Source organism: Microtus pennsylvanicus, chromosome X, assembly GCF_037038515.1.
Source record: "Microtus pennsylvanicus isolate mMicPen1 chromosome X, mMicPen1.hap1, whole genome shotgun sequence".
Lineage (NCBI taxonomy): Eukaryota > Metazoa > Chordata > Mammalia > Rodentia > Cricetidae > Microtus > Microtus pennsylvanicus.
Genome location: NC_134601.1, coordinates 106,991,221 through 107,016,258, shown reverse-complemented (window position 1 = coordinate 107,016,258; position 25,038 = coordinate 106,991,221). Strand labels below are relative to the sequence as shown.

Here is a 25,038-nt window from a genome sequence, read left to right as displayed (position 1 = left end):
CATATCTATTCCATATGGTTCTTGAGTTGTTAGCTAGAGCAGTAAGACAACAAAAGGAGATCAAGGGAATAAAAAATCGTAAAAGAAGCAGTCAAATTCTCACTATTTGCTGATGATATGATAGTTTACATAAGCAACACCAAATATTCTACCAAGGAACTTCTTCAACTCATGAATACTTTCTGTAATGTGGTGGGATACAAGATTAACTCCAAAAAAGAAATCAGTAGCCCTCTTTTACACAGATGATAAATTGGCTGAGAAAGAAATCAGAGAAACATCACCCTTCACAATAGCCACAAATAGCATAAAATATATTAGAGTAACTCTAACCAAACAAGTGATAACCTGTACGACAAGAACTTTAAATCTTTGAAGAAAGAAATTGAAGAAGACACCAGCAAATGGAAAGATCCTCTATGCTTTTACATTATCAGGGCCTGTCCGTTCGTTCGTGGTAGTTCAGAATCAAAATAACCACACAGAAACTATATTATTTACAATACTGTTTGGCCAATAGCTTAAGCGTCTGTTTAGCAAGCTCTTATCCATTTCTGTTAATCTGTGTAGGACCAAGTGGCTTTGCTTCACCGGCAAGGTTCAGGCACAATTATCTCCTGCAGTGAGAACATGGTGTCTCACTGACTCAGCCTACTCTTTCTATATATCTTTTACAGCCTGGCAATCTTCTGTTGAGCTATTGGCGAAAATCAGCTTCTTTATTAAGCAATGGCAATAAAACATATTCATAGCATATAGAGCAGAATCACACATCACTCTTCAGAAGATAGAATTACCGTAGTAAAAATATCAATCTTACCAAAAGCAATCTAGAGATTCAATACAATGCCCAGCAAAATCCATCAAAATTCTTAACAGACTCCAAAAGAACAATATTCAACTTCATATGAAAAAGCAAAAAACTCATGATAGCCAAAACAATCCTTTCTGGAGGAATCACAATCCCTGATTTCAAACTCTACTGTGGTATTGGCATAAAAACAGACAGGAGTACCAATGGAACTGAATCAAAGATCCAGATATCAATCCCCATGCCTATGAACACCTGAGTTTTGACAAAGAAGCAAAAAATATAAAATGGGAAAAAGTATATTCAACAAATGTTGCTGGAATAACTGGGTATCAACATGAAGAATGAAAAGAGATCCATATCTGTTGCCATGCACAAAACTCAAGTCCAAATGGATTAAAGACCTCAACATAAAACCAACCACACTAAACTTAATAGAAGAGAAAGTGAGAAGTTCACTTAAACGCAATGACACAGGAGATCACTTACAATATTACACCCCAATAACACATAGACTGAGAGCAACAATTAATAAATGGGACCTCCTGAAACTGAGAAACTTCTGTAAAGCAAAGGATATGGTCAAAAAGATAGAATGGCAGCCTATACAATGGGAACAGATTTATAAACCACACATTGAACAGAAGGCTGATCTCCAAAATAAGCAATTAACTCAAGAAATTGAACATAAAAAGAACAAATTATCCAATAAAAAGGTAGGGTACAGACCTAAACAGAACTATCAACAGAGGAATCTAAAATGGCTGAAAGACACTTAGGAAATGCTCAACATCCTTAGCCACCAGAGAAATGCAAATCAAAACAACTCTGAGATTACATCTTAATCCTGTCAGAATGGCCAAGATCAAAAACACTGATGACAACTTTTATGCTGGAGAGGTTGTGGGGTAAAGGGAACACTCCTCCACTGCTGGTGGGAGTGCAAACTGGTATAACCTTCTTGGAAATCAGTATGGCGATTTCTCGGAATATTAGGAAACAACATATCTCAAGACCCAGCACTACCACTTTTGGGTATATACCCAAAGGATGCTCAATAATACTACAAGGACATGTGTTTGACTATGTTCATAGTAGCAGTATTTGTTCATTAGCAGTGAGAACCTGGAAACAACCTCAATGCTCCTCGACTGAAGAGTGGATAAGGAAGATGTGGTAGGTTTACACAATTGAGTACTACACAGAAGAAAAAATAATGACATCTTGAAATTTGCAGGCAAGTGGATGGATCTAGAAAACATCATGTTGAGTGAGGTTACCCAGACCCAGAAAGACAAATATCATATGTACTCCCTCCTTCATAATTGAGTTTTAGAAATAAAGCAAAGTAAACCAGCCTACAAATAATAATCGCAGAAAACCTAGACAACAAAGAGGAACCTAAGTTAGACATACATGGATCTATTCTACAAGGGAAGTAGAAAAAGACAAGATCTCCTGAGTAAATTGACAGTGTGAGGATCATGGGAGAGGGTAGAAGGGGAGGACAGAGTAAGGGAGGGGAGTGGAGAAAAATATATAGGTCAATAAAAACAGTAAAAAAGAAAGCACACAGAAAAGAATAAAGCTATTAGGCAAAAATATAATTGTTGCACAGAAACTCATTGCTAAACGTTCAAGTAAGAACTGCAGTAGAACCACTCTTTTTACACTAAACACTCTTTTAAAGTCTAATTTGCTCATTACATTTACCTCATTAATCTGGGAATAATAAATTTTAATCGTCTCTATCTGAAAATCAAATTCAGCAACTTACTCCATCCTTCTCATTCAAATTCACTTACCTATGTTATGATAGGCAAACCATGGAACAAATGAGTCCATTGATTATATACTAACACTAGAAATTTTTGGGCCTGGGAAAATATACAGAATATACCAATATGAAACATCAAAGAATAGCTAACTAGGGCAGACACATAACTACAAAATAAGGTAGTTTAGCTAAACAAATATTTATTACACACACACACACACACACACATATATATATATATATATATATATATATATATATATATATATATTATAAAATAAATATTTCCTGTTGCTCTCTGGTATATTTCTCTTTACATGATCATGTTCTCATATTAATTATGTGCCAAGTACTAGAATAAACAACTTTACTAAAAACTAAAATTATAAATATGGTATTGTACCTTATGGAATATGCACACTATTAAAGTGAAAACAAAAAACAAAACATGTACATAGATTCCTCTACTAACTGGAAAAATCTGGCTATTTTCATAGTAAAGTAAAAAAAAAAGTAGATTTCCATCTACTTAACAGTTCAAATGAGACTACCAATTACCCATAGGACATAGAAGATGCAACAAGTTTAAAAGGCGCACCAACCCACTGAGACGGTAGGGCTGATCTATTGGGAGATCACCGAGGCCAGCTGGACTGGGACTGAAAAAGCATGGGATAAAACCGGTCTCTCTGAACATGGCAGACAATGAGGGCTGATGAGAAGCCAAGGACAATGGCACTGGGTTTTGATCCTACTTCATGTTCTGGCTTTGTGGGAGCCTAGCCTGTTTGGATGCTCACCTTCCTAGACCTGGATGGAGGGGGGACGACCATGGACTTCTCACAGGGCAGGGAACCCTGACTGCTCTTTGGACTGGAGAGGGAGGGGGAGGCAAGTAGGTGGTTGTAGTAATATGGGGCGGCGGCGGGGCTGCGTCCCCAACACCCCAGCCGCCTGCTCGGCTAGCTTTTGCCCCGAAATAACAACACAGACACTGTATTCTTTTAAATACCGCTTGGCCCTTTAGCCCTAACCCTTACTGGCTAATTCTGATATACCGATCAACCCATCTCTAATAATCTGTGAGCACCGGTCTTACCGGGAAGATTCTAGCCTAAGTCCATCCTGGGTCTGACCTCACTTCCTCTTCCTCCCAGCGTTTTGTCCTGTTTACTCCTCCCACCTATCTCCTAACCAATGAGAGCCAAGCAGTTTCTTTTAATTTAACCAATGACCTTCCTCCATCATTTCCCCTTTTTCGGTTTAAACAAAAAGGGCTTTAACTTTAACATAGCAAAATTACATATAACAAAAGTTATCAAGTAAAAGTTACATCAGAAACATTTATACATATAACAAAATTGACTGTAAATCTCTATCAATAAAGCAAAATCTATACTAATGCAAATTCATACCTATATCATTTCCCCCTTTAAATGTAAAAGAACTTATAAACCATATTTGGGAACATGGGCGCAGTTTTTTCTCTCCAAACTGCTTCCTGCTGAATGGGGGCGTCGTTAATTAGGTCTTTCATGGTATAACCTGTGTGCCAGGGTCATCTCAGTTGGCAGTTGAGCGAAGTAATTTTTTGAGGGTGTTCACAGGAACTTTTCGGGAGATCGTGGTCTATCATACCAAATCGGGATAGAAGAAATGAACAGGGTCTCATCCTCTGTGAAAACAAAATAAGACTCTCTCCAAAGCATCATATCCTTAGACCCAAATTCTGAAATCGTAATACCCTTATATCCATTCTGGTTTAGCTTGGCAGCCCATGTAATGAAATGTCTCTCTGTACTTAGCTCCTTCACAGTCAAAAATTTTAAAGAAAACACAATGTACATAATCCAGACTCTCTGTGAATTTTCCATTTTTACGTGGCTTAGTTTTACTCTATCACTTTACTTTATTCTGTCTCTTTAAAGACTTTACCTTTTTTTTTAAACCATTAACCTTATTCTCTATATTCTTTTTCTTCTCTCTCCCAAGCCAACGTACATTCATCCAACAGTGTGACTCATTTAGTGGTCTGAATCTGTCCTATTGTGAATCTGCAAATTTTTACTATCCAGGAGCACTTTTGATTTGCGCCTTTAAATCACTAGGCACTTAAGAATCTAAGCTGTGACATTCCTAGGTTAACTTTTTGCTTTTTGAGCGCTTATCTGTAGACCAGGCTGTCTTTGAACTCTCAGAGATCCGCCTGTATCTGCCTCCGAGGCATTGGGATTAAAGGTGTTTGCTACTACACCTTGAACTCACAGAGATCTGTTTGTCTCTGCCTTTTAGGCACTGGTTAAAGGCGTGTGCTACCACACCTTGAAGTCACAGAGGTTTACTTTAAGAATTTTAACTTTTAGTCTGCATATATTTTTAACACACTGTAAACCATTCAGAATTTTTCTCTGTCTTTGAATCTCTCTTTACTGTATATCTCTCTGTTTCTGACCACATGAGTCTTTAATTTGCCAAGCAATCTCAGTAAGACTAAAGCCGTGGCTTTGCCAGCTAGATCCAGTCCATTCCTTAGCTTTCCAGCCTCATGGCGGATATACAGGCTGCAGCCATGTTTATAGCCACACCTCTATGGCGTTTCAAGGTCCCTGCCAGCCAGCAAGCTACAACAGACAACACTCAAATCCTCTCTCGGTAGCCAGCCCTCCTGCCTCAAACAGTCAGAGTTTGCCCTGGCAGGATGGCCCAGAAAGCCGGCATTTTTAAACGGCGCAGCTTTTTTCCTGCTATGGCTGAAAACCGAAAAGCATGTGTTCAGCTTTTCGTCAACACCGTTTAAGTGTTTCGTGGCAGGACCTCTTAATGAGCTGCAGGCTTTGCAGCTAAAGCTGAGTCAGGACGCCTCTCTTATATGAGAGCGCTTTTGCCTCTAGCAAGCAGAGCAGACCCAAGAAATTGCCATAAGAAACATGCTTTATTCTTTTCTAAGCTTTCTCAGGCTTTCTGTGGACTCAGTTAGCCACACGTCTGGGCGTCATTTGTAGTAATATGGGGCGGCGGCGGGGTTGCGTCCCCAAAACCCCAGCCGCCTGCTCGGCTAGCTTTTGCCCCGAAATAACAACACAGACAATGTATTCTTTTAATCACTGCTTGGCCCTTTAGCCCTAACCCTTACTGGCTAATTCTGATATACCGATCAACCCATCTCTAATAATCTGTGAGCACCGGTCTTACCGGGAAGATTCTAGGTTGGAGCCATATAGGTATGAATAATTTGCATTAGTATAGATTTTGCTTTATTGATAGAGATTTACGGTCAATTTTGTTATATGTATAAATGTTTCTGATGTAACTTTTACTTGATAACTTTTGTTATATGTAATTTTGCTATGTTAAAGTTAAAGCCCTTTTTGTTTAAACCGAAAAAGGGGAAATGATGGAGGAAGGTCATTGGTTAAATAAAAAGAAACTGCCTTGGCCCTTTTTTATTGGTTAGGACATAGGTAGGTGGAGTAAACAGAACAGAATGCCGGGAGGAGGAGGAAGTGAGGTCAGACTCCGCAGCTCTCCTCTCCGGAGCAGACGCTTCAGAGAGACGCCATGCCCCAGCTCTGACCCAGGATGGACTTAGGCTAGAATCTTCCCGGTAAGACCGGTGCTCACAGATTATTAGAGATGGGTTGATCAGGATGTGAGAATTAGCCTAGAAGAGGCTAGATAGGAATGGGCCAGAGCAGTGTTTAAATGAATACAGTGTCTGTGTAATTATTTCGGGGCATAAGCTAGCCGAGCCGGTGGCTGGGGTGTTGGGGACGCAGCCCCGCCGCCCCTATTACTACAGGGGGTGGGGAGTAGGGGGAGGGGGAGGTAAAAGGGAAGCAGGGAGGAGGCGGAAAATATTAATAATAAAAAAAGAAAACAAAAAAAAGTAAGACCTCAAGGAGCATTGAGACAGGGTATGTATTATTCTAGGAGAAGGCAAATTCAGTGCTATTGAGATGTATAATATAGTATGGGTTTAAAACACAGTCTATGGTGACTACATTGACCAGAAACTAGAATGAAAAGGTCAAGTTGTACATAAATGTATGTAAACATTACTTTTCCCATAAGTCACTCTATCAAATATGATTTAAAGCATTTTGTTGGAAAGCAATAAGCTGGAAAATGTAGTCATTTATCTGTTAAAATATTTATGAGATAAATTTTCAGAATGGTTTTTAAAAGTGTTTTGTTGTTACTACCTATTAAAATCAACTAATGTGCTTTGTTTACTTTGTGCAGCCTGTTGCTCTGAAACACTGCTATTGATAAAAGGAAACTGATAGAGCTTATTTATTATGTATACAATATTCTGTCCGTGTGTATGCCTGCAGGCCAGAAGAGGGCACCAGACCCTATTACAGATGGTTGTGAGCCACCATGTGGTTGCTGGGAATTGAACTCAGGACCTTTGGAAGAGCAGGCAATGCTCTTAACCTCTGAGCCATCTCTCCAGCCCCCCTGATAGAGCTTTTTAAGTAGAGAAAAGTGATCAAATCTTTGAATGCAATTCTCTGTGGAACAGGTATAAGGAGAAAGGGTTGGAAACAGAAATGCATTCGAAAAGATAACTTAGTGTCCTTGAAGAGAGTCTTGAACTAGAGGCAAGAGAAAAGCACTCTGCCAGGCAGCTTGCCAAAAATTGTCAAGAAGAATTGAGTAATGGAACAAAGGGGCACGGGTACCCATGATAAAGTGTCAAAAGGCTAATATTTGGTTCAACATATGTATTTTAATAAATGAACATAAATTTCATGTAGATTCCAAACAGTCTACTCTAAATTGTCATGGACAACTAAATGAGATATTCAAACACAGAGTGCCTAATTAATCATGATTTGACTCCAGCATTTTCTTCTTAGAACTGAACTCTCAGCTACCCGAATCTTAGAATTAAAATTCAGAGATGATTGGAAGTCCCCCCCTCATTCTCAATACATGCATCTATTGTATCATGAGGTCAGGTAATTCCTCTTTTCTCTGTTTTGTACTCTCTTCCTTCCAATTGCAAGCTCCCCTGCCTGTGTCCAGAGCTATCACCACTTCTCACTCTTGTGGCTACTGCATCTATCTCCCTATCTTTCTCCCAGCACCTTATCAACTGAACTCCATAAGAAAAACCCAAGCCTAATTATGCCATTGACTGCATGTAAATTCTGTAATTGTACTGCTTAATGTCTAAGACAAAAGTTCACAGAGGCTTTAATCCCAACACCTGAGAGGCAGAGACAGATGGCTCTCTTTGAGACTAGCCTCATCTATAGAGGGTATTCCAAGCCAGCCAGGCTATAAGTTTGTCTCATAAAATAAAATGAATCTGGAAAGGTACCTTCATAAATTTGGTTTCATGTTCCAATTACGAATGACAGTAACTTCTTATTAGGACTTTACTCCCATTCCTTCACATATATCCTTGTTCATATTCTTTCAATTCCTTAAGATGTGTAAAGTATCAATGTTCTGATAACTGAGTCTAGACTATGTTCTGAACAATGTATATTGCTTTAACACAATAGGAGGAACTGTCTTGCATTATTAGTCATGTTATATGGTAAAAATCTGATTTTTGACTTACTTATGTAGCCACCATTTGTCACCTTGACCTAATATTCATATTTCTTTGCTTTATCTTGACTTCTCCAAAACAATAAGTAAAGCTTCCTTGCTACTTCTCCTGACTAATTTCCACCATAGAAAGCACCAGCAAAAATAGTCCAAAGCAGGCAGTGAGAAAAAGTCAAATATTTATCCTTCTACTCCTTCACAGGTCTTGGTTGCAGTTCTACCAAAGGCTGCATTGCTTTGTCACTGTAGAACTTAATTAGTTGCTTTATTGTACATAATATCATAGTCTCCTAGATTGTCAACGTACTTTTTCCTCTTGTTCCTTCAGGATTAGAGATAACAGCAGCTTCCACTCACTTTCTGTTTCTTTTAATACTGCCCTAGACTCCACACACAATTCATTTTCTAAGATCGTTTTAGTTAAGCCCTCTCAGTGAATCATCTACTTGTTGCTGAGATTCTAACAGATAACCTTACTTTTCACTTCTTAAGATCACAGAAAATGTCTTAGTTACCTTATAGATTTAGTCTAATGTTTAGTATAAATTGGGATTTAGGAGCTATTTACTGATGGAGAATTAACTAAGTCAATTGGAAGAACACTTTTTCTGTAAGGGTTCAAATAAATACTCTATACTTTGTGGGAAATGATTTCTGACCAAACTCTTCAATTCTGTCCTTTTAGCATGAAAGCTGCAAAAAGAAAAAGCCAAATACATCTATATTCTAATAAAACTTTGTTTATAAGTTCAAATCAGATTTGCCCCACAAGGCTTAGTTACTAACTTCTGAATTAAAAAAAGAAACAATACACTCATAAAAGTATATACTTCATTTAAGCCAAAATAAACATATTGACTCCTGACATGAGTAAACATAGAGGGAAGACTGCATATAATTTTGAGAACATAAATTAACAATTATATTTTCAGTTATAGCATAATCATTTATATGCCATAATTGCTATGTGAAGCTAATTAATAAAAACAACTATGTATCATGCTGTGAAAGTGTTCTAATAATACAGCATACTGAAATTAATAAAATCATAACAAATATGGAACATAACTGAACTGCCATTGTCATATGTTTTTAATGATTTTACCTTAGACATTTTAAAACTACTTTACTTTATATTAATGCAGTATAAAACATATACCTGGATTCCCCTTAAAATCCATTGCAAAAAGTGGGAAGTCTTTTAGATTAAACTCCACTTTGGCCCTTGTCACACCTTTGTTTTTTATTAAAAATGGAATAACTTCTGTAGTGCCAACATAGGTGCCACTGAAATTAAATACATTCTAAAATCAAAAAAGGAAATAAAAATTAGAAAGTAGAACGATGTTTTACAAATATGTACAGTCAAATTTGCATTTTGATATTTGTCATGGTGATTAACTGCCAAATGTATCTCTATAAAACTTTTATCTTTCTCTTCCCTACATCCTACATGTAAAATACCAAACCCGGATAAACTTGTTCTTCAACCTTTTTACTAGATTGTATCTGTTTGATAATTTTATATAGTCATATGCAATAGTTTCTAGATTTTTATTTTCAAAAATGCTTCCCTTCAATAACTGAGTCACGAACTCCCTCATTTATATTTCCTACCATCAACAGGACAAGGTTCAAGTTCATCGGCAGTACTCAAAGTTTTCCAAGTTCTTCAGTGTCCCATATTCTAGCCTCATCTAAGCTCTCTGCTCATTCTAAAACTTATTATTTCAATAAGCTTTGATTTTGCATTTCAAACTAACACTTAATCGTGGTGTTTCTACTGCCAGAAAGACCCTTCTCCAAAATGTAGTTATCTAAAAAGCTCAAATAAACAACAATTAATTACACTGTGGGAAGAGTGACTTATTCCTTATGCTTATCTTCCTGGTGACATCACAATATCTGTTCACATATCTGATTCTTATATTTAAGAACAGGATTCATTTTCAAAGACAAGCACATGTCTTTTTGTCCTTGTGTGTATCCATGTCTATATGTACACTAGATGCTTACTGAATGTACATGAACTCACGTTCATATACCAAGTATGTGACTCATTATAGTTACTATAAGATCAATTCCTTAGCAAATGAAGCACACAGAACATAAAAGGACACAGTGACAACAATTTTGTAATATTGTGTAAAATACTTAATTACTATCAAAGACAATTGTTTCATTTAAAATATCAACCTATTGCTGTTGTTACCACTATTACTTAAAAATGATTTTCATAAAACGTCAAGGCTGGTATCTAATTTTTAATCCTTCAACATTAGCCTAGTGGATGTTACAATCACCAAAATTGGAGAGTAAATTATTTTTAAATTTTAAAATAATAAGGACTTACTTATAAATACAGATAAAGTAATATAACTTATTCTATTAATAGTAATGTGTAGTGTGCCCCAAAATGGATTTAGCATGAGAAAATAGAGTAATAAAATCCTCAATGTTCAATATTTCCCATAGAGTATACTATATAAAAAGAAAAGATAGTATTGAATTTTTCATTTTCCCTTTTAATGAAATATAATATTTTTCACTCACAACACATCCTGATTAGAGTTTCCCTTTCTTCTGCTCCTATGAATTCCTCTGCACGTTCCCTCCCATCTGGATCTACCCCACTATTATTAGATAACAAAATGATTTCTATAGGAAATAATAAAATTAAATTAAATTATAGTAAGGCAAAAATATTAGAATTGGACAAGCAAACAGAAATATAAAAGCCTAAGAACAAGCCCAAAAAACAGAGGTCCACTTGTTCACACACTAAAGAATGCAATAAAATCAACAAACTGGAAGCCAAGATACATATGCAAAGGACCTGCTGCAGAAGAAGGCAGGCCCTCATTGTGCATGCTGTCTTGGTCTCTTTGAGTTCTATGTTGATCATGTTGATTTAGAAGCCCTTGTTTTCTTGGGCCCATCCCCTCCAGCTCTTCATCTTCAATAATCATCACAATTTTAAATAAGCTGAATGCCTGTTGATCTATGTATCTCAGGCTTTTTTTTTTAATTTATTTTTTATTGAAAAAAAAATTTCCGCCTCCTCCCAGCCTCCCATTTCCCTGCCCCTCCTCTCACTTTTCTCTCTCTCCCCCCACTCCTCTTCTCCTCCCTCTCCAGTCCGAAGAGGCTTTTATCATTGAACAAACAATAGGAATCAGAAACTAAAGCCTGACATTGGACTTTTGTTGTACAATTAAAGTACAGACTGACACTGAGATACTGTGGAAGCCAGTTAAGCTATATAATCAATGTATTTTATAACTTAGCATCACAATGACAACAAGTAATGATGGAACAATTGCAAGAAAAAAAGTTGCAAAAAATCTAAAATAATAGGATAATAGCTTATGGTGAAAGGGCTATCTGAGTATAAGAAGTTGATAATATCTTACAAATGTCACAATGGAAGAATATGAAGGCCTCTTCTGAATGCCTAATAGAGGCTTCTTTGGGTAAATGAATCAGAATATGTCCTTTGGAGCTCATTTTAAAAGATAAAAAGGTGTGTATATGTACGTGTGTATGTACGCCTGTGTGTTTGTCTGTGTGAATATGTGTGTGTCAGTAAGTATGCACACTATCAATTGTAGAACAGGTACTATTTATGTATAGATAATAATTTGAAAAAGTGATGTCAGTATAGGTCATAAAATTAAAATCAAGACTATGTGAGGAATCTATACTCATTAGATATACTCATTAGATGAACCTTTTACGTCTCATAATACAACTTATGGCACACTGAAAAATGGAGCAATAGAAATGAAAGTAATATGATATTTTAGAAATTATCTAGTGGGGGCTGGAGAGATGGTCCAGCAGATAAAAGCACTGGCTGTTCTTCTAGAGATCCTGAATTAAATTCCCAGCAACCACATGGTGGCTCACAATCATCTATAGTGGGATCTGATGCCCTCTTCTGGGATAAGGTCTTACATGTGGATAGGGCACTCATACACATAAAAGAAATAAATTTTATAAAAACAAATAAGCAGGGAATAAAAGAATGCAAAATAGGGAATTGTCTTGTGAAGAAAAACATGAACAAATACTACATTCCAGGAAGCTTTGTACCTAATATGACCTGACATGGTAACAGTGGTTACAACAAGAGCCAGAAATAAATAGATGGAAGAACAATGAAATGAAGACTAATTATAGTATGTTCATATAAATAATCTTTATGCAACAGTGATAAAAAATCCACTAGTTTAATACAACCTAAATAAATATTGGAAACACAATATTCAATTAAAGACAACAAACACTTTTTTGTCATAAAACCTAAAACCAGACAAATTAAACCAATACTTCAGATGGTTAGAGGTGAAGGATCATCTCTTATGAAGGAAGAGAATATAATGAAATCATTTTAATACTACTGACAGTTTTCTCACATCTAAGTTCAGTGTTTAATTCTTAAAAATTTCAGTATTCTGCTTCATCAGTTACATTTATATTACATGTATTAACTAATATATGTAAAATTACTACACAGAAAAGTATCTATAAACATAACTGGACTGACTAGGGGCACATCACCATCACACCCATAAATTAAGCAAAGGAGCAAGGGGCATACTCACAGGTAAGAGTTCAACATCAGCAATTTCAACAGATCCACCAATCCTAAGATCTATAACATTTGCACGATGAATAGCAACCTTATTTAAAAGAAATAGAAAATCTTGTAAAAATTACATTAAAATATAGTCATATATAGATAAAATTCCCACGTCCCCTCCTATGGCACTTTATAATGCAAATTATATGTGTGTGAATGTATATGTATATACATATTCTTATTTATTATGGCAGTTATTAGCACTTTTCTTCTTTGGCAAGTTGATACTCCTTGTAAACTTAGTGTTCAACTATTAGAAATCAAATAGCTTATGAATTTGAATGGGAGAGTAATGTGTATTTGACTAGACCTGACTATAATTCTCTGTAACTCATTTTTTCTTATCTAGTAACAACAGATTACTCAAAATAACAAAAGTATGGTTGAATGATAAATACTTTATTCCACAGAAATATGCTAATAGACACAGTATCCATGAATACAAGTCAAAATTGTTGTTTAGAACTAATGTAGTATTTAATTATACTACCTTCTTTTTAAATATTTGGTATACTATGGCATAACTCTCTCAAGAAACTTAATTTCAAAGTACAGAAAACTAACATTCAAAAGGGCCAATGTTTTGTCTTTGGGGGTCCATAAATTTGAATGCCAGCATAATTAAACCTGACCTCTAGCCTGACTGAATATTGAGTCTTCAACAAGAAGATTAAGATAGTAAACAAAAATCAAATAACTTCAAAGAACAGGAAAGTCTAATGAGACCATTCAGGAGTAGGGTAAAGGGGCAAGGAGTTCTGTCTAGGGAGAGAGAGACAAGGACAAAGGAAAAATTAGAGGGTGGTTTCTAACTGGGGCAGGGAGTGGGCAATACAGAGGAAAGGAAAGAGCAGAGGTAAATAACATTGTTTGAAAAAGTCGTAAAGAAACATTTTACATATGTGCATTAAAGTACACATACTATACACCCACACACAAATATATGTGTGTAATATACATATTCTCATATAGATTATTACATACGTGATATATATATATAGTCATCTATATTACATATATGATAATGCAAATGCTCTCCTAAGGAAACAAAGACAATATAACAGAAACTTAGATCCAAGCACGATAAAATTCCCTTTGAGTTGTTGTTGAAAAGAGTCTACAAAACTTCCAAAACAACATGGCTGCCTCCCAAATCTTGACAGTAAGATTTGATTGCTGAAGATACCGCACATTGTGGTTATAGCACTGAAAGAATTCAGCTGGACCTGACCAGGAAGCCTCCTCCCTGGGGACTAGCTCTCATACTTATTGCAAGGTGTTATACAAGCTGCAAAAAGAGAGAAGCAAACAGCAGTCCTATCCAGCTGTGATGTCTACATACCACAATGGCCTGACTGGAAAAATCCTCAGTAGTGCACAGTGGTACTATTGTATCAGGAGTGACCGACTTAAGACCCACTTAATAGAAGGAATTTGTGTCTGGTACTAGGAACCAAACCAACTACCCATGTATGGAAACGTCATAGACTCTAGAGAACAACCCACTATGGTCACTTTCTTAACCCAGAACAATTCAAAGTGCATTCTAAATGTTTAGGCTCAAACTCAGAGACAAATATATTTCACCCTTCATTTTAAAAAGCTTTTTGTAGCAGATGATGTAGACTATGCTAGAAATTTATAACTGGTTAAAATATAGAAAACAACTGACCATGGGTGTCTATCTGCAACACAACCCTTACACCTAAGGCCCAGGGAACATCACGGTAGAGGAGAAAGAAAGATGCTAAGAGCCAGAGGATCTGAATGTCCACTGCAATACCATTACTACTTTCTCTTAATTTTCCTAACGCCATGGAGAAAAATTCATCTGTTTTTATGAGAACAGTGAGGATGTGTCAAATCTTTCAATTTTTATGTCAAAGTGCCTCATGCTGATTGGTAGCTTTCATTTCAACTTATTGGAAACTTCAGCTACCAGATTTCTTGAAAAAAAATCTCAGAAACTTCTCTCCAAGTGCTGTTATCAATAGCTTTATATATATATATATCTTAGGTATAGTTGCTACTTTTAGACCTCTAAAACCTGCATATTTAGATTAATTCAAAATTTAAAAAAAAATAATTTACAGTGTTATACTTCAAAATTTCATTAATTATTGATTAAATACGTACATTTTCTAATAACAAACATAATTATTTTTATAATGTTTTCATTATTGTAAATATTTATAAAATATTACATATATATATACATAGACACATGTATATAAATATATATACACTTACATATATATTGGCTGGAGGAGCGGAAGGACCTCCCGCAACACATATACAAATGCAAAGAGAAAGAATGAACAAATATACCTTTGCTCTCGTATCAAATTTTTCTGCCACAGTGGGTGTAGAGGAGATATTAAGAACAGTTATTCCCCCAAATGGGATTATTCCTTCTGATGGAACTATATTAATGGTAGGCAAAAGGCTTTGATCACAAACCTGTAATTAAAAATTGGTAAGTTGCTACACTGTTTACAAAGGAATTCTATCAAAAGCTTTACAGAGAAGCATCTATAGTACTACCTACACAGAGGCTCACTGAGCATAAGACATGAGGTGATTTTGCAATAGGATTTGACTTTATCATTTGAACTACAACTAATTACTTTTATCTAGTCTTGTTGCTACCATGACAGTCGTGATTACAAAGTGAAAAGAAAAGAAAAAGCATAGTTGACTAAGGAGCATAACATTACTAAGTAATTATATTTAAAACATTGTTTGTTTTTTTTCTTTTAATAAAATCAAATGATACGAAAAAAGGGAAAATTATAAATTGGGAAAGTGGAACAAACTTGACAAAATGTACTCAGAAAATCTACTAGTAAAGTACTATCTTTACACTATATTTGGAACAAATTGATTCAAATCATTCTATGATTTGATCCAAATAAGAAGAGACAAGAATTCTGCATTACCTTAAAATAAGCATGATTTTGCCCTATATTGTGAAGAATGGCTTTCCTCCAAGTAGTTAAACCTTGAGGACTATTACTGAACAGTATTCTTGGCTCTAAAAAGGTGACTTTAGTATGTCCAACCTGGTAATAAAAGGAAGAAAGAGATAAATTATCAAAATAATAGCAAATAAAACAATTCAAATTATTAGCTAAAAAAGTAAATATAAACAACATTTATCAGCTCTCTATATATGTATATATACATGTGTCTATACATATACACATTTAAACCTATAAATAGATAATTTTAAGAATTGATCTCATATGTTCTGTTTATAGCTTGGGAAGGTCTTAATATGAGAAAGAAATAAAGGCATATATTCTTCATTGGAAAAGAGAAAAAAGTAATGAGAGAAGTAACAAAAATATATTCATATAACTGTAAATTTAACTTTATGGAGAATTTAAAAATATAAAAGGTAAGTAGATACTGATGAATTAATACAAAGAAAATTAGAATACAATATCTACATATTACTCCATCAAAGTCAATAATTTACTGGTAGAATACTTCTCTAACTTGTGTGAAGCCCTGGGTGTGATCCACAGTCACACCACAACACACACACACACACACACACACACACACAATATGATCCAAATTTATGGAGGGAAGAGTGACACTATCCCCTATGTCACAGGTGATGCCTAGTCTAAAAAATGTATTGATACTCTGACAAATTACTGAAAGGCTCTCGGCTCTCATTAGGTCAGCTATGTACAACATGTTATTGTGCTACACAACAGAATTCAAAGGTCATCTAAATACAGGAAACAAGTTACTAAAAATGAAATCACCCAGACATGCTTCGTTTAATACACAGATAATGTGCACTTGGCCTACATGAGAATGGGCAAAGGAATTTTCCTCCTCCTTCCAAGAAACACATTTCACAGAATTAATAAATCATATAATATTTTCATATATGGCCATTTTGCAAGTGTACAGTAAAGGTAAATAATCAGGCACCAACTAAAACTATAATACATTTTGTACAAGTAATATTGAGTTGAGTATACCTTGCATTAGACTTTATAATAGCATTACAAAGTGCTATATAAGGTTTTAGTACATTCTTAAAATTATTTTAAAACATAGTTTTTGTAAGTGGAATAATAAACTTTCAAAGTAACCTAAAAAATAAAAGTAAATCAGATTTTTATAGCTATATGATAAACCTTAATTATCACTTTATTTAAACATTCAATGTTCCTCCATCCTGTTTTCTCCAGAGTAAACTTGAAAAGTTTTACCCGAAATGACCCAATTCGGTATTAATTATCTTTTATTTCCTTATCTAATTATCCCATAGGTTTTTTTTCATTTAATAGTTTGGTTATTTCATTTGTATTCACTCATGGGTTAGGAAATAGATAAAACAAATCTCAGTAATGAGGGTGACATTATAGTCTGTGGAGGCAGTTAGATCTGGAATAAACCATTTTTGAACTTTTATTAATTACTTAACACCATAGTCTTTCAATTCTTCACCACTAACAACATATATAAATATATACATTAAATGCCTCAGAATTTTCTAAGGATGAGGCAATAAATAAACACAAGTTAGCATTGCACTTGACACATAGTAGCTGCTCAATAAGTAGTATCTACTTTAATGCCAAATCAATAATATTTAATTAGTCATTTTTGTATGTTAGTGAAAAATAGACATAGGTCGACTATGTGAGCAAAAGTACAATATTAAACTTGTTAGATAGAATTACATAAACAGATAAATACTGTGCATCTGTTCACTAAAAGAGTTTCAATAATGGAAATGAAATACATTAAACATTTATAAGAACACATTTTCTAATTAGCTATGTAAACATAAGTGACAATACATTCACCCAAATCCAATACTCTTCAGAGAGGACAACGAGTAATCTACAAACAAATGTGTCAGCAAAGACTAGTGCTACAAACCTAATTATAGCAGGAAGGCATACATGCAATAATGCAGTTTGACTATGTGGAACATAAATTTTAGGCCATAATTAATTTATCATAAATGAAGAAAGCAATAACCTTGGGAGGTATATGGCTATGGGAAATGTGGCCTGGGGAAAAGGCTGTTATTTTGTTATGCCCATCATGTTCTATTTCTTGATCTAGGCATCACTTTGCAAAGCTGAATGATATATACTTTTATTATCTGTACATATATGTATGTGTGTTTTACTTTAAGAAAAAGTTTCAGAAATAATATGGGATTTATATACAAACTTAGGAGGAGTCAACTTATTTTAAGCTTGGATTTGAGGGAAGACCCGACTGTGTCCTTAGACTCATTTGCAATCCCTAAAATTGGTGAGATTCATATGTATAAGCTACAAGCACCTTCATAGATGAAACACAGGAGATCACTATGTTCATAAAATATAGAATTCAGTGAAAGTACTTGGGTTGTTTAAAATGTCTAACAGCATTGGCTGGGATCATAAACAAAATGCATTCTTGGTTACCAAAAGACATGTTGTTAGAGCATCATTGGTTATACTGTGGAAAGAGACTTAGTTATACATCACATCTTTCATTTTTATTGTAAAAAACATATTCTATAGTAAAAAAAAAACCTAGTTTCTTTTTATGTAAATTACATGATCTTTTCCATACTAAATTACTAACTAGTACTTGAAGATTAACAGTGATTGTAGGAAAAATAATATAAATACAATAAAATTTTCTCTATTATACTATATATTGTTTGATAATGAGTAAGTGACTCTCAAGTGACTTCCATGATGCTACTACATATTTATAGAGCCTCTGGCAAAATAGTATTATTTCCACAAAGTTCTTGGATATCTGAGCTAGTTCCTCATTCATAATAGGCAAGTAGTTCTATGAACAAGCTAAAATAATTATTATATTAATTCAATTTTTACATGCTTTTATAAGTCAAAACAACTGTATAGCAATATAATTTGTAATGAAAAAGATAAAAATCACATTCCAGAGAAATAATTACAGGCTCCAACACCCCCATCCCATCGATTGGATCCTGTAAGCTACAAGTACCACTCCACTCCTAAACCCTCCTATCCACGTGACCTCAGAGGAACTCTGAAGCAAAGGCTGTGACTATACAGAAAGAACCAAAAGATGAATGATCACCCATCCAGCAGGGCACCCCACTCTCTAGGCCTTCCATACATTGGCAAAACCCCAGGCACCCTCCCATACCTGCTTCAGATTTCTCTAGCAAGCCAGCAAGCAAGCTAACTGCAGGTAGGCTGCTCCAACAATTCCATCTCATTGATCAGACTCTGTAAGCTACAAGTCCCACTCTGCCCCCAAACCTTCCTCTCTCCCCACTACCTAAGAGGAACTCTTTTTTTTAGTTTTTTTTTAAATTTATTTATTTATTAAAGATTTCTGTCTCTTCCCCGCCACCGCCTCCCATATCCCTCCCCCTCCGCCAATCAACTCCCCCTCCCTCATCAGCCAGAAGAGCAGTCAGGGTTTCCTGCCCTGTGGGAAGTCCAAGGACCTCCCACCTCCTTCCAGGTCTAGTAAGGTGAGCATCCAAACTGCCTAGGCTCCCACAAAGCCAGTTCATGCAGTAGGATCAAAACCCAGTGCCATTCTTAAGCACAGGCTGTGACAGCACAGAATAGACCAAGAGAACTAACAAAGAGAGGAGATTGATAGTGGACCAAGAAAGCAGGCTAAGATAGATAACAGAGGCTACCTAGGACACAGCAACATTACAGAGCAGAACAAGAACAATTCTCAAAGACACAGATAGTCACTGCAAGGATTGAACCAAAAGGCAAAGACATTGCCAGCACCAATTGGAGGAATAGATGGGTAGGTGCCAATGCAAGAATTCATCCAACAACATAAAAAGCAACATGGTAATACATGAATCTAGTGATCAACAATGGGAAGACTTGATCATCCTAACCCAGAAGAAGCAAAAGACAACGATCTTAAACGTAATTTTATGAGGATGATGGAGATGTCTAAAGAGGAAATGAAAAATTCCCTTAAACAAATGGAAAAAAAGACAAACAAAAATTGGAAGAAAACAATAAATCTCTCAAAGAAAATCAAGGAAAAATAATCAAACAGGTTAAGCAAACAGTTCAACACTTGAAGACTAAAATAGAGGCAATAAAGAAAACACAAACCGAGGGAATTCTGGATATAGAAAATCTGGATAAACTGACGGGAACTACAGTGGCAAGCATAACTAAAAGAATACAAAACATGGAGGAGAGGATCTCTGGTGTTGAAGATACTATAGAGAAGATAGATTCATTGGTCAAAGAAAATGTTAAATCCAAAAGATTCTTAACACAAAACATCCAGGAAATCTAGGGCACCAAGTAAAGACCAAACCTACGAATAATAAACAGAAGAAGAAGTTCACCTCAAAGGCACAGAAAATATATTCAACAAAATCATAGAAGGAAACTTTCCCATCCTAAAGAAGGATATCCGTATGAAGGTACCAGAAGCTTACAGAACACCAAATAGACTTGACCAACGGGGAAAAATAATGTTTGATCACCATATAAGAATCAAAACAGAAAACATACAGGATAAAGTAAGAATATTAAGAACTGCAAAGAAAGCCGAGCGGTGGTGGCGCACGCCTTTAATCCCAGCACTCGGGAGGCAGAGGCAGGAGGATCTCTGTGAGTTCGAGGCCAGCCTGGTCTACAAGTGCTAGTTCCAGGACAGGAACCAAAAGCTACGGAGACACCCTGTCTTGAAAAATCAAAAAAAAAAAAAACTGCAAAGAAAAAAAAGGTCAAGTAACAGATAAAGGCAGACCTATCAGAATTACAACTGACTTCCCAATAAACCATAAAAGACAGAAGGTCCAGTACAGGTGTTCTGCAGACACTAAGAGGCCACAGATGCAAGCCCAGACAGCTATAACCAGCAAAGACTTCAATCACCCTCGATGGAGAAAACAAGATATTCCACGACAAAACCAGATTTAAACAATACCTATCCACAAATCCAACCCTACAAAAAGTACTAAAAACAAGCTCCAAGCCAAGGAAGTTAGCTTCGCCCACAAAAACACAGGCAACAGATAACCTCTACCAGCAAACTCCAAAGAAAGGAATCACACAAACACTACCACCAAAAAATAACAGGAATTAACAATCACTGGTCATTAATACCTCTTACTATCAATGGACTCAATTCACCTATAAAAAGAAACAGACTAAATGAATGGATACAAAAGCAGGATCCATCCTTCTGCTGTATTAAAAAAAAACACAATTCAACCTCAAAGATAGACATTACTTCAGAGTAAAGGATTGAGAAAAGATATTCCTATCAAATGGGCCTAAGAACACAAGCGGGTATAGCTATCTTATATCTAACAAAATAGACTTCAAAATAAAATTAGTCAGAAGAGATGGAGGACACCTTCATATTCATCACAAAAGATGAAGCCTAAATCCTGAACATTTATGCCCCAAATACAAGAAGATGGGTCTTATTAGTTTCTTTTCTGCCTCTTGATCAAACATCATACCCATGGCAATTTAAAGAAGGAAGAGTTTATTTGGCTAGGATTCCAAAGGGATAGGAGTTAATCATGGTGTGTGTCATGGCAACAATTACGTTTGACAGCAGGAGCAAGAACCTTAAAGCTTACATCATAAATCAATAAATCATGAACTCACTTTTTAGCCAAAGCAGGTCTCTAACATATTATGACCTTGTATCTCAGCATCTAAGTTTGATGTGGGATTCCCCTCCGTATGCTATGAATACCATTGGTTAATAAAGAAGCTGGTTTGGGCCTATTGCAGTGCAAAATAGGGCAAGGCAGGAATTGTAAGCAAATAGAGGAGGAGAGAGTAGACAGAGTTAGAGAGAAGCCATGTAGCTGCTGCAGGAGACAGACACCAGAACTTTACTGGTAGGCTGCAACCTAGTTGCAAATACAAAATAAAAGGAATAGGTTAATTTAAGATATAAGAGCTAACTAGGAGTATGCTAGAGTCATTAGCCAAGCAGTATTGTAATTAATATAATTTCAATGTTATTATTTCCTGTCTCAGCAGCTGGGAAACAAGTTGTCTGCCCCAACATAAAGTATCTGGGACTATATGCCTGCACCACCAAGCCTGCTGAATATTTGTTAAGTAATTCAAGCGTTTTGTCCAGTGTGACAGTACAGGATATAGTAGAGAGGGCCTTGGTCCTTCATCAAAGCAATTTGCCTTATTCTTTGTGATGAGTAGATGAAAGGGTAGGTGGAGGGAATGGGAGAAGAGCAAGTGGGAACCTGGATTGGTATGTAAAATGAAAGATTGTTTTATTTTTTAAAAAAAATTAAAAAGAGAAATAATTACATGTGCAGTACACTTCAGTGTCAGAGTATTTCCTCCAGAGACTTCAAGTATAAATTCTCCCTTCTCCGGAGAACTAAAACCTGGCTGCCAGGTGACTTCACATTCCAATGAGCAATAAGGATCAACAACGCCTACAAAGAAAAAGATAAAATAAGACAAGATATTTTCATTTTTAATTTTGTAAATATTTAGGATAAATACTGTAAAATATGAAGGCATTATATAACTAAAACTATATTTAAATAACAGAGACATTATAAGTGACACATTATTAAATGAACACAGTCCTAGATTTTGTTAAAATCAATTTGATCATAGGTTAAAATAGAAATGTATACCAAAATATGCCAATGTTTGAAAAACAACAGAATGTTTATCACAGCAATTAACATTAGCATTAGAGATATACAAACAATAGAAATTTTTTGTGAACCCTGACAAAATTATCTCCTCTAATTTCTCAATATTCTGAAGTAATTATCAATATAAACAATTATTACACTTTCAGAAGGAAGAATTACTATTATGGATTTTAGAGATTAACTTCTGATGGAGTTAAAAGTAATGACGTAAGAGAGACCATGAACAGAAACATTAGGTGTAAAATGAAATTCATAATTTCAAAAGGAAATGATGCATAAAAGTTCAAAATGAGAGCAGAAGGTATGAGGGGAAATGTGAAGTATTCCAAGAAAATAGAGAAAACTTTATTGTATTGCATGTGAGTTTTAACATGAAGCATGAATGAGTTGGAACTTTGTAAGATGACAAAATTTGCCAAGGACATAAAAGTAACCAACAAAAATGAATAATTTAATCAAAAAACAAGAATACCAGATGGAAAAATTAGTTTGACAATATTCCTCAGGAAGAAAGGAGTCTCTGAAGTTTGAGGACACAGAACACTAAAGGGGATATGAGGGGCCATTACAAACAAATTTAGTTTGGGGTTGGTTTAACTTGCATACAGTGCAAGTTTTTGTTTTGTTTTGTTTTGTTTTGCTTTGCCTTTGCCAGTCTTAAAAAATGAAGAGAGAGAGTGCTGACCTCTTATGGAGGAGGAGTGGATGGGGTGGGAGGTAGATGAGAGTCAGGGAGGGGAGGGAATGGGAGTAGAGGAGGGAGGGAAAACAGAGTTTGGTATATAAAATAAAGGGAAAAATGCTATATAAATAAAAAAGAAAACTGACCTCTGAATTTGCAATGGCCTTAGGGGAAGATGAAAACTCAATATAAGTGATGGATATAATATGAGATAATCAGAAAGCACCAAGTAGCAGATTTTCAGTATTCTTGGAGGAAAATATACTGTAATAATGAACCATAAATCATGAAAGAGTTGGTATAAAGGTCTGTCAAGATCACACTACCAGTAAACAACAAAAAAAGAAAGTCCTGATAGAGATGAGAAAAGAGACAGAGAGGTGTGTTCAGGAAGAAGTCACCACATTATACTTAAGAAAGTAGTGGATAGGAAAAGCTGTGATGGAAAATAAACAACTAAGATTCAATGATACAACAGAATAAGAGGAAAAGGATTTTAAAAAAGATTACAAATTCATGTTGATGTATTTATGTGAAAAGAATTCCTCCCTCCAATCAACACAATTAAGTTTCTAAGAATACTGTGCATATCAGATAATATCTAAAGTCATATAATCAAGTATTATGAGAGTTGAGATTTGCTGGGGAATGTTGCTCAGTGAAGAAAACTGAGAAAGAGTCAAGTGACTTAACTGAAGACAATTTCAAGTATTGAGTCATTGTACTGGCAAAGAAAATGCCAATAAGCTAAATAAGCACGTAGAAAAATTAAACTAAAAGTGAACTCTATCTCAGAAAACATCGTTTCAGTCTCACTTTCTCCTTGTTACAATACTCCCTATCCAAATAACAACTCAAACAATATCAATGTCTTGGGAACAAATCTTAATATAACATTATTCACATCACTTTACAAAAAAACGACAGAAGGGTAAATGACTAAATTTGATATACAAGAGGCCAAATAAAAATTGCATAAAAGTGTAAACACTGAAAATATAAAACTGAGTAATCACTGCATGCATAATCTGAGGAAAACATTATTAAAATGCATGTATATGATTACAAATATTATATGATTTCTTAAATTTTAGACAAAACAATTTTAAAAATTATATTTTAAGTAACTTAATTATATTATTTAAATAAAATTTTATCTAGAATTAAAAATTTTAATATCTGCATGCTATAATAATTAGTTTGTCTAAAAACATATGAAATAAGTCATGGACAAACAAAAGAAGCAAACACCAATATCTCCTTTCTAAAGAATTCTTAAGACCATGCAAAACTTAACTAGCATGACACTTGTAACTTTGCAATTCTACTTCTATTTTATTCAAACTATGTGTCATCACTGCATTTCCACCAAAACCATGGAGGACAGCCAATTAAGTCATAGTTAAGATAGAAATAACAGAAGTTGGAAAAGCATAATACACTGTGCTTTTTAAGCACCATTAATGAAAACTCAGAGAATTGATCAAAGCCTATAGTCAGACTACTTATAGCTAATCTAAAACTGTTATATCTTTGTAGAAATAAATTGAAAGGGATTATGAAGTATCTCTGAAATAGAAATTTGTTATCATTCTTCTTTATCTCCTCAGTAGAAGTCAGTGTTACAAACACTACAGTTTAAAATACAGTTTTTGCAAATGAATTTGAGAAGTATCAATAAAAGAAAATTATGCTGAAATTTGCTAAATAACTCCAGGCTATTAAGACACTTCAACAACTTTATCCTTGAATTCTGTCTAACCTTATTATAGAGAAAGCTCTTTTTTCAATTTTAAAATTTATCAATACCAATAAATTAAATTTAATGTTAAGATTAATTTATAACACTCTAGTATGAACAGTTTTAAACTGTCTGGTA

At 35.0% G+C, this 25,038-nt stretch overlaps 1 protein-coding gene across 1 annotated transcript in view; it reads right to left on the bottom strand.

The window, feature by feature from the left end:
• The window catches only part of Cfap47 (cilia and flagella associated protein 47), a 316,226-nt gene that overhangs the window by 251,369 nt on the left and 39,819 nt on the right, over positions 1-25,038 (bottom strand). The window contains 5 exon segments of the mRNA XM_075957827.1: positions 9,313-9,457; positions 12,761-12,838; positions 15,127-15,258; positions 15,738-15,860; positions 22,116-22,246. Of these exon segments, the coding sequence (XP_075813942.1) occupies positions 9,313-9,457; positions 12,761-12,838; positions 15,127-15,258; positions 15,738-15,860; positions 22,116-22,246 (609 nt within the window).